General features: G+C 33.2%; 1 protein-coding gene across 4 annotated transcripts in view; it reads right to left on the bottom strand.

The window, feature by feature from the left end:
- Positions 1 to 11756, bottom strand: part of PPP3CA (protein phosphatase 3 catalytic subunit alpha) — a 282030-nt gene that overhangs the window by 17987 nt on the left and 252287 nt on the right. For all 4 annotated transcript variants that reach the window (XM_025051775.1, XM_006918871.2, XM_015594930.2 and 1 more), the window contains one exon: positions 11304 to 11378. In XM_025051775.1, coding sequence (XP_024907543.1) covers positions 11304 to 11378 — 75 coding nt within the window. The remainder of the gene's footprint in view (positions 1 to 11303; positions 11379 to 11756) is intronic.

The following is an 11756-nucleotide window of genomic DNA, read 5'->3' on the forward strand; positions in this document are numbered from 1 at the left end:
GAGAATTAATAACATGGAAATCTGCAAATGCTACCAACATGGGCCTTTTCCTGGTAAACAGGTTGTTAAACATTTACCAGCACAGCACTGGAAGAAGGAGCTAATTGCGTGGAGGCATGAGAAAAAAAAAAAAAAAATTCACCAAAATGATAGTTGAAGGATCTTGAAGATAAGAGTCAGAGAGTAGGGAGAATGGTTTTCTCATAGAAGGAAGAGAATTCTCAAGCGCATGGAGGCAACAATGATCCACATTATGTTCAGAGGATGGGTGAGAAGTCTGGTGTGAGTAGAGTTTGGGCACCCTGGGGTGAGGGTAGGGTGAGAAGAGGAGCTGGAGATGCCTGGGGCTAAATTGCAAAGGCTTTAGCAGAGTAGCATACAACAAAAAAGAGTTTAGACATTAGCAAACACATGAGAGATACAGAGAACTTACTTTGTCACTCATCTCCAAAAAGAAAGAAAAACTTAAAATTATCAATAGGTAGAGAGATAGATATGTGACAAAGCAAATATAGTCAAATGTTAATTGCAGAAAGTAAGTGATAGGCATTAACTATGCAATTCTTTCAACATCCCTATATGTTTGAAATGTTTCATAGTGAAACATCAAAAAATAAAACTATACTTGAGAGAGCTTGGTTTGGAGCGAAAAGAGAGAGCAGCTTTGGGAAGAGAGGTCTCTCTGTCCCTCTCATTATTTGTGTTATAAGGGGGTTGCATGGTCTTGTCAAAGGAAGTAATGAAGAAAAGTTCTCTGGTGGGGTTACATTTACCCCAAACCTCCTGTAATCAGCCCCAGGAGAAAACTGGACTGTTAAAATTTTGTTTTATAATCCCAATCTAACAGATTCTAATTCATTTCAACGCCTTTTTACAACTATAAGAAATGAAGAAGACCAGCTACGTAAAAATTTCATACTCGAAATATAAGAGGAATGTTTTCCTATTATTAGAATGTTATTGTCATAGAGTTGTTTTCCTATTTAATGGAAAAAGTACCAGAAGTTTTCTACTTCATTATTATATTGGCCTCAAATGTTTTGCTATTATTTAGGCTTCTTTCTTTAAGGTGTTTTTAACTAACACAAGTATATCCATAGCATATGTTTTTAAGTAAAACAAACATTAAAAAGTGTGCATATACACTAACATTTCACATGTTTTCAAGGGAAAGTTATATTTTAAAAATTATATTTTGTTAGTAAACTTCAAATTTCTTTTAACTTCTAATTCAAATTCTAAGAAAATACAGAAAACACACCACTTTTCACATTTGTTAAAAGTTAACAACGTTCACCTCTGTTCTATTCTACTTCGAAGTAAAATTTTATCATGGTTCATTACCATTAAGCAGAGTTTAGATATGCCTCTAGATTTTATTTTTCATCAAATAGTGCAATTACTGAATTTGAATAAAGGCTATTAATGGAACAAAGCATAAAGTACTGAGATAAGAAATATCTTTTGTTGTGCTCTAATAAAGACAAAAATTGGTTTGGTTCAATACCAAATCAGCACCTTTGAAATACAAGGTAAAATGCAGAGTCAGAATATGACATTGGATGCCTCTAGAAACCTTGGATGATGATGAAATTATGAATACACAGACTGTCTTATTTGGAAGAATGTATGTTCCAATTTGCTCCCATAAAACCATGGGCCAAACCATGTGCTATATATAATCCCTAAACTTTATCTTTTTGTCTTTTCTCTCCTTACCTAGTTTAACAATAAAAAAATGTTAAGCTTCTAAATCCTAACAAGTCAGAACTTATTCAGAGACCTACCCAGTTTTGCCCTTGGCTATGAGTGTGATAAGTGCTTCACTACATTTTCTTAAACCTCCAGGTACTTGAGTCTTGGATTTAGTGAGCAATTGTGTTCACTGTAATAGAGTGGCTTTAAAATTAACCTTTACAGTTTTTACTCTTGCAGAATATCCTCCAAAGAATATTATTATCACATTTAAATAGTTGTAACGAACATAATATTGTAAACATTGCCATTTTAAAATGAAATGGCTGTAATACTTTTATTTTTTACCAATGGCATACAAACATAAGAGCAATTTCATCCCACTATCATCCATTTAAAGAAGAAGTTCCATGAATGATACGTTCATTAATATTTAAAAATGTTTCATTAGTCTGTTTTTCTTTGAAAAATTTCCATTTCAATTTCCCTGATTTTATGCTAGTAAATTATATATTTTTACTTTAAAATATTTTTTCACCACATTGTACTTTGCTGTGAAAGATGTTTAGAAATTTATATTAATATATTTTGTAAATTTCTTGAGACAATAAGGCTCTAAGTGTTCAAAACTCCTTTGTAATCAAGATCACAATTACTAGTATATAATTAAGCTAGGTAGGACAAATACACGATAAATGTTTATAAATATTTTAAAATCATAGAAACAAAATTTTATTGGAATGCATCCCTTAATGATAAGGATGGGAGTGAGGTTACACTGCTTTAAAGAGACTTTCTAGACTCACAAAGTATTCCCAGCGTCTCTCTGTTTAGTACTGCAGTACTAAATATCTCAAAGCCATGTTCATAGTAATTATGTCTATGGAGACCTATGCCTTCTGTTGAAATGGAAGGAGAGTAATTGAGAAAGAAGAGGTGGGAAAGGAGAAGCTGCAATGAGGCCTGTGGCCTCCAGCTCAGGTGAGTTCCCAGGCTGATCACTTTTAGGAAAGAGGACACTTGGAAGCTGAGGATGTGAAATAGAGTCCCTTAAGACTTCTCTTGAAATGTCTTTGTGTAATCCCAGTAGTAAAAATTTTCTGGCATGAATACTGCTGCTCTATCAAGAATTAGATTACTCAGTTTCTAGAGCTGATAGCTGTTGGAAGATCTCCTTGACTAGTCATAACCTGCGAATCTTGCATTGCTCATCCACTTAGGGTCAGTGCTGATTAACTCTAGCCCCAAAAGGTTGTTAGGTGCCATCTCTCGCAAAATAGCTGTATGTCTGCTTATACTTATGTAGGTTACTCTATTAGGTACAGAAAAACACTTTTAGGATAACAAAATCTAAAAATCCCTGTAAAATTAATCATTTGAAGACTACAACCTGTTTGGAATACCTTTCTAATTTTGACTCTAACTTTACTATATTACATATCCATAAGTGATAAAATTGGGACATGATGGCTACTCACCCAAAACCACATATTCTGAATTTCTTACATATGTTTTTTAGCTCAACTAAAATCTCAGCATGTAATAGAAACTACAATGGTGTAATATTTGGCATAAGACTATTCTGTCTTATATCCTATTTTTCAAAGTAACAGAAGATACTAATATATATATTTAAGTCTCTCTTATGTAATGGATTTTAAGGAAGGCCATTATAGCCTAGACTATGTTTTCTCCACTTCTCTTGTCATAAAACATAACTGAATTCTTTGCATAGGCAGTCTCAGAAATGTAGACTACTCTCAAATGTCAAATAACTGTCATTATTTGATTATTTTCCAACTTAGTTAAAAATTACTTTTGTTTACAAGTTCTAATTGATTCCATGGACTTTTACTCTGTGAGACGTTGTGTTCCATATGTTCAGTGACTGCTCAGTAGAGTTGAAGAAACTGGCTGTAAGCATAGTAACAACTTGGATGGAAACTGCAGACTTTAAATAGATATGGAGCTTCCATTGATTTTTCAAGAAACAATCACATAGTCAGCCTGTGCCTTACAAAGGACATTTCAGCTGGACTTATAAAATTCTTTAGTATAAAAATAATCATAAAAGCTCTGCTGGAACCACTAGAAAAACATATCTTACTTTCCTATGGTATCAATTTTCAGCAAGCTGACATTACCCACCATAGTTCCCTCTGTGAAGAATGCCTCTTTGCATGCCAATTACCTGAACTCGTTGGTGAGAAGCGATATTTTACTAAAACAGAGACATACATATCCACAAAATCTTTGCCTTCATTAAAGAGAGCTCTCACTTCAATGCCTTTCAGATAAAGAATATACTAACGTTGATAGAGGGCATGCTTACTCCCCTTCTTATTATGCAACGTGGATTTCCTTCTCAAATAAATTTCATAAATACATTGAATTGAAGGGTATGCTTAGATATGCATTAGCTAATGCTTAGAGTAAGTTGTCCAGTGTCGTCATTGGTTAAAGGAAGGCTCATCGAATGCTATAAATATCAATGATTTTCAAAACACCGTAAAAATATTATATATGTCCATAATACATGTGTCTCAGGGAACACAGTATAAAGTCTAAAGTATTTTCTGGAGTATTATTTTAGCATGCATATAATATTCTAGCCAATGGTGAACATTATCCCATTATACAACCAATTAGCTGTAACAGGGATATGGCTGGTTTTTAAGATTTAATTTGTTCTGCCAAGTCTGCACTTCCACCCAATGTGAAAATTATGTCAGGTAATAAAGAAACACATTAGTGTAAAGTCATGGTAGTATAATATGAAAGAAAAAAAGGACTTTTTAATGTCTGTGTTACTGTATCATTTTAATTAGCAACTTAAAAGGATTTCAATTATTGTAATCAAATATAATAATCCAGACTTGATACTGATTAAAATATGATAGCTAACTAGGCACCTTCTTGTTTTCGATAGTCAAGGTGCCAAAACATCAATAGCCATAAATATGATGGGCATGTACACCCTACCAGCTAGTAAATGCCCATGAACTTTTTAGACATGCTTCCGTTTTAGCAATATACTGGATATAACTTTTCCTTTTTATGGCATAACCATGATGAAAAAAGCAGTTACTGTATATAAAGAGTACAGAGTACAAAGGATACATTTATAGTGACGAAAATAATTTAGTTTCTAAATTACACACTAAAATATTAAGTAATTGAAAAAATCAACAATAAACTGGAAGTTAATTAACAAAAGCCTGAGAAGAAATTACAAAGCCTTTTATAAAATATGGAATAATCTTTCTTCTCATAAATGTCTTCCTTTTCCTATCTCTAATTACATCGTGCAAACTCAGTTATTATAAAAATATAATCTTAATTTAAAAGTGGTAAACCGATATCTATCTTTGCATATAATTTCCTGGAAAAATTATATGGATTTCCTACATGGCCATACTTCCTAAAGCAGTAAAATACATAAAGTTTTTCTTTTCCTTGTCAGAAGCCCAAAAGGATACGAAAGATGTCTTCCATGTTTCCTCCTTTAGTTATCAAATATTTCATCCCAATTCATGCTCCTTTCCCCAACCCTCTAAATCCTTTGTGAGACTAGCATATTTAAAGTTGGTTTCTTTTCGCAAAAGACTCTCAGATCAATGAAGGCTGGGACCACGTGTTTGCCTACCATGAATTCCATGAATAAATATTTTTACATAGAAATAAAAATATAATATAAATATAACATGATATTAAAATTGAGATACTCTAAATCATTTTGGCCTTTTTCCAATGACTTCGATTTTCTAGTTATTGTAAAATTTAAATAAACTTTGCTATTTGCCCCTTTTCAATAATCTGATCTGACAACCAAAGTTATATCCTATTATTTTATTTTCTGGCCAAATTTATATCACACAGTAATTTTCCTGCATTCGGTGCATATTACTTTTAAGTAGCTGCTGCCTGAATTGCAACGCCATCCTAGTTCTTGCGCTTTCTCTCTTCGATCACTCCCTCTTTCTCCTGCACTTGCTTATTTTGCTTCTCCAGCCTCATCAAGAAGGGTTAATTTTAAGGATCGGTTCTCAATTTTCTGATTTTCCTTCCACATCAGCAACTTTGGAGGCCTATTTCATTCTTAATAGATTTCAATTGTGGCTTTTAATTCCAAGCCTCTGTCACAAGCCCAGACTTTGTTCCCAGTTTCCAGAACTCCATTTCCAAATCCTGCTTGGACATTTCCAGAATTACATGTGTCACTTTCACTCAAACGCATGTCTGTAACTGAACTCATCTTTCTCCTGAAACTGATGAGTTTTCCATAAATGCTCTCAACCTCCTGGGCACCTAGGTTTAAACTATCTAAATCAACTTTTGCTTCTTTTGCCCCACTGGTCGCATAGTTGTAAGTCCTTGGATAGCTCTTTGGAATAGTTCCTTTTTTATTTTATTCTTCACATTATCATTCCAAGTCACCTCAACTTTCAGACACATTATTAAGTTCCTAAATTATATTCCCCTCATCCTTTGTTCATTTTCCAAGCATTTTTCTAAGTGTGGAAAAAGTATTTGCTTTTTCTCAAATACAGCTTTTGTTACTCCTCTGCTTACCAACTGTAGGTTACGTACATGTCAGTGTTGACAGAACAAAAATCATATTGTCTCTGTAATCCTCAGAGCTCTTTACTTTTGTATGTCTAAACGTTTATTTCTATTTTTTTTATATTAAAATTTGATACTTCCCCCCCTAAAACTGTCAATTATTATAGGACATACAACTCCCCTCCCTCCCCCCTCCCAGTGTGGGAACCTGAAATATAGAATGTTAAAGTAAGTTGCTCAGCAATGACGATCACACAGCCACAAGAAGAGCTCTAAGCTAATTAATGGCTCTTAGTGTATGTGCTGCCGGACGCACAAAGCGGAGGGGAGTTTTTAAGATAAAATTCATCTCAAACATTAGACACGGCAAATTATTATTGTTTTTATAGAAAATAATATAACCAAACCCTTACAGAGGTATTCCTTAAGGACCAATAAGATGCCATGTTAGTCCTGCTAATTTGCAACTCTGCACTTTCAAAAGCTCTGTATGACTTTTTAAAACTAGACAGAAAGAAGTGGGGAGACGCTTGGGAACCCATGATATGAAGAATTATCTAATAATTCAAAGCAGACGATAGAAGATAATTTTTGGTACACAATTTTGATGGTTAAAGGCATACGAAAAAAAAACTGCTCTGATGCCATATTCAGTGACTTGTCTGTGGTTAACATTAGGATAAGGCAAAAATGTGGATAAAGGATAAGAGTTCCACCATGTGGTTTGCTCTCTAGATGAAAGCACAGAAATAAATTCTAATTTAATATTAGTCTTTCCAGTGTAGCCTGAAACTATATTTGGTTTGAAATGTATGTTTTTCCCCCTTTTGTTTCTTATCCTATAGGATTTCAGTTTCACCTCCACAATTCCTTCTTGTTAGCCTGACTTATCACATACCACAGTCTCACACAAAGTTTGCATATACATTTAAAAAAAGTGATCTCAGAGTTTAAGATTTGAGGACCAAAAAGAAAGTTCCAAATTAATAAACATTTCTAACTCATGAAAATGTTATTTCTAACGCTCTGCTGCTCCAGACTTCCTTATTATAATAAAAAACATTAAAGAAACCTATGTGATCCAGATTACCTGATTTCTATCAGCTTTTCCCTTCACTTTGAGATCACTTACTAACTCTTGGTCTGAAATGAGTCCTCTTCATTAACGGGAATTGACTACCAAATGAGGTACATCTACTTAGATTTCTTCCTTCTCTAAATGTCTGGCGAATACCAACTCCAAATTGAAACCAGACTATCATTTTATCATCCAAAATCAGAAGAAGTGGAAACAGGAAGCAAAGACCCCAATACATATAAATTAGATCCTTGACAGACATTCATTGGCATTAAACTACTTCAAAACTTTACAAGATAACAGAAGTTTTGTATTTTATTTTCGACATAAAAGAACCACAGACCAATTGAAAACAGCAACCTTTTTCTAGACAGGCTATCAAATTCCTTTAGAAGAAGTGAGGGAGGAGGTATCATGACGTGATTTCTACCCAGCAGAAGCCTAGGTGAGCCAGAGGACTTTTTGTCTGCTCAGATATACCGCAATTTTTAACCTCACGAAACACTTCTAACTTTTGGAGTAAACTATGGTTGAAGGAGTAGAATGAAACTGTTTTATTTGCATATATTTGACTCTCGTGGCCAAATAACAGGGCAAAGTATCTATTTCTTTATAGTATATTTAACAAATTAAATTATACGATGTTTAGTTGTTAATGTTTTGTTAAAAAAAAAGGGATCAGGCTGTTTCAAAGAGGATTTCACGCTCTATAGTCACAGGTGGTGGGGAGTTCAAGAGTCTGAGAACCAGGGAGACATCAGTTTGAATCTGGGCTCTATTGCTTCACTAGCTGTGTGACCTTAGGCTTTCACTTCACCTCACCTGGTCTCAATCGCTTCATACGTCAAATTGGGATAATCGTAGTACCCATGTCAATAGGTTGATTTGAGGTTTAGGGGTAATATAAATCACCGAGTAAATTTATATATATATTTAAAATGAATAATAGTTAATAATTATAAATTTTTATAAATTTTTGTTGGTCAAGAAGGTAAAATTAGTAGAGTTAATACATATAAATGGCTTAAATAACGCCTAACACATAAGTGTTTGCTACTGTCATCACCATTAAATGGTAAAAGGGAGCTGACAGAAACTGAGGAAGCAAAATTCATCTTACACCTTTCAGTTCTCAAGGAAATAAGAAGAATCTCTATTAGAATCTATTTTCTATAGATTTCATAGACACTAAGAAGTCAAGCTGATGTGATAAAAAAATAGTCACGGATTGTAAAAGCACCATTACTTACTACCTTTGACTTTTCAGCTGATATTGAATAAGGAACAAAATATTGAGAAGGGCTTCATAAGTGACTCATAAAGAGATGCCCCTCTCCCTTATAAACAGCAATTTAAAGAAGAGCTTTATTTAAGCTCTTTGAAGTCTTCTGATTCCTGCTTTCACCTCTGTAGCCAACAAGCCCAGGAGCCTGACAGGCAGAGTAGAAGGCCGGCCCCCAGAGAGACAGACTCTGCAGGCTGCAAGTGGAAGGCAGGGTGGGAGGACTGGGAACATCTTAAAGTTGAAAACAGTATTACAAAATAATAATAATAATAATAATAATAATAATAATAATAATAGTAATAGTAATAATAATAAAGACAAAAGAAAAAGCAAAAGAAATCCCTTCTCAAACTGCAATAAACTGCAGTCCTAAAGAGGGTCAGAGTTCTGGGAAGTTTTACAAGTTGTTCCGTGAGCACCTTTGAAGAAATCCATAGTTTTGGCGTCATGATAGATAAAGTACTAAAGAAAATTTCTGATCGTTTACTCTGACATGTATGATATTCCAAGTCAAATATACTTTTAATTAATACTTTTATTTCTGTTTTCTTTTTTCTTTATAAGGCATATTATGAGATTTGATCTAAAAGATCATGTTTAGAGGTTCTAGCTATTTCTCTGCAGGATTGACCTAAGATTTAAGTGTGGCAGAGTGAGATTTCAGTGGTCTGCTTAAAAAAAAAAAAAAAAAAAAATTCTTCCAAATGCTTTGAAAAGGACATGCACTCTTATAATTGGAACTTGCAGGCTCGAAAGCAATTGCTTATGAGCAGAGCACATTGATTGGAACTGATCATTTTAAAGCAGATTAAGTCTAGAAATATATCCTCATGTAAGTGACTGAGAGGGTGGGTAAAGAGAACTCATTATAAATGAAGTAAACACTGAGTTAGTCTTGGTAATGTTTAACTATGCAGGAACAACAGCATTGTTGAAATGTGAAGGCATTTTTGGCTATAGTACCTGGGATATAGTAGATGCTCAATATATATTTGCTGAGCACATGGATCAATGTGTAATTACAAACCTATGCAGGTCTAGTTATTCAAGACAATGTGCTACATTTTTATGATATTGTCTATATTATAATTATTAGCCAATGAACTTGACTACAATAGAGATTTGTTTACAGTGGAGTATCACTGTATTAATGCTAATTAATCTTTTGAGGAATAAAAGGAACATAATGAAAGGCATCTATTGAAAAGTGATTGTTGACTTTTAAGATTTGGATTCCACCAAATTAGTATTCTTCTTTTAGAAAAAAAGTCTCTGCCATTATGGAAATATTATCTTTTAAATATCACTATCCTTGGAAAAGTTAACAGTATCAAACTGTGGCCATAACATATGAAACATCTAGAATCTCACTAAAACATAATATATCCATCAATCTCTAGAATATTTCAAAATATATCAATATATTTACTTAAGTGAGTTCTTATGGCTATTCTGTAGCTAATTCTGACCTAGTAAAAGTTTATAGACATAAACTTACATTGTACATCTCCTTGCAATATGATACATGACTGAAAAACAGCACATAGAGACAAGCAATGAAGACAAGAGAAGGTACAGAAAGGAGAAAAATTATGAGATGGTAGGAATAATTGTACACTAAATTTACCTGAGTATTAGATTCTAGTTAATGAGTATATGAGCACTTTTATTTCACTTTTGTCTGCAGCATTAGGTATTTTACATTTATAGATGTGATCGAAGTAAATATTAAATCATGCTATTCAGATACTAACTTTCAGAAAGGGTCACATTCTCTTTTCATTTTACCTAAGTACAGTTTAAAGGTAAAAATTTCATCAATTTAAATTTGCCACAATGTCTAGTTTCCCCTGCTGCCTTCGCTCTTTTAGAATTTGTCTTATTTTATTGATATTATCTGCTTCACATCAGTCTCTCTAACCAGATTGCAACTTCATCAAGTCACAGGTCTTTAAAGCATGCTGGCATCCTTAGTGCCCTACACAGCATAGGTACTTACTAATATTTATGGAAGTAAAGTGTGCTCTTGTACTTTCTTCCTCTAACTTTATTTTTGTTAGTTTTTATTCATTTTGGGGTACTTTTGTAAGACTCAGAGTAATTTTTTTTCTTCACCTTTAAGCTCATAAATCTTTGTTTCTTATTGAGAAAGTATACTCTTCAAGAGTATCTGAGTAACAAATAATCTTAAAAAATAACAATAAAAACCTCATAGCTTATTCATTAGTTATTATTACAGATATGAAAAAATATTGGGACCGACATAAATACCAATGTATCAATGTGTAAATATTTTCTTCTATCATAGACATCAAAATTTGAATAACTGACAGAAACAACTTCACTAAAGGGTATTTCAAAAGTTACTCAGTAAATGGTAACATCTGTTAAAAAACAATTACATTTTTTTATCAAGGAGCCAAAAAATGTCACTTAGCAATTATAAGGTACTGAAAGATGGTTATAAATCATTCACTACAACAATGTTTTCAGTGTAATGAGAAAATTCTGATGGTTTTTGTCTTGTATATTTCTTCAAAGCAAATAGAAATTATAACAATACTTTTCATTCTCAATAGTATGTTATGACTGAAACATAATCCAAATCTTTGAAATTTATTTTTAGGGTTAGCTAAGAGACACCATGGAAATAGCATTAACACAAAAATTCAAGCCTCTTACCATCAAATCCATCTTCTTCTGACCCAAGTTCATCATCTGAGCAGATGTTGAGGACATTTACCAGCATCTCAGTCACTACAGGGAAACAGGAAAGAAAGAGAGAGAAGTCCAGATTTTTTACTGTAACCTTAATTATGACTCTGGCATTGTTAGAGAGCAAGTTTAGCAATAACATTTCTTATCTAGTTTATTAATAGAACCTCCTGCAAAGTAGCATCTATAAAACCTAGATCATAAAAGATAACAAGTTTCGCAATTCTTTGTAGGCTTTATGTTTACACTATTAGCCTGTGCCTGTGAAAACTAATAGTAATGCTTATGAGCTATAGGTCAATAGATAATAAACAAATCAAATATGTGGATGTGAATATATATAAATCTATGAAGAGGAAATGGTTACTTTTGAATTTTTATATATATATTTGTACACTGATGCTGCTGGATCTAGACCAG

This window comes from Pteropus alecto, unplaced genomic scaffold (genome assembly GCF_000325575.1).
Source record: "Pteropus alecto unplaced genomic scaffold, ASM32557v1 scaffold5, whole genome shotgun sequence".
Classification (NCBI taxonomy): domain Eukaryota; kingdom Metazoa; phylum Chordata; class Mammalia; order Chiroptera; family Pteropodidae; genus Pteropus; species Pteropus alecto.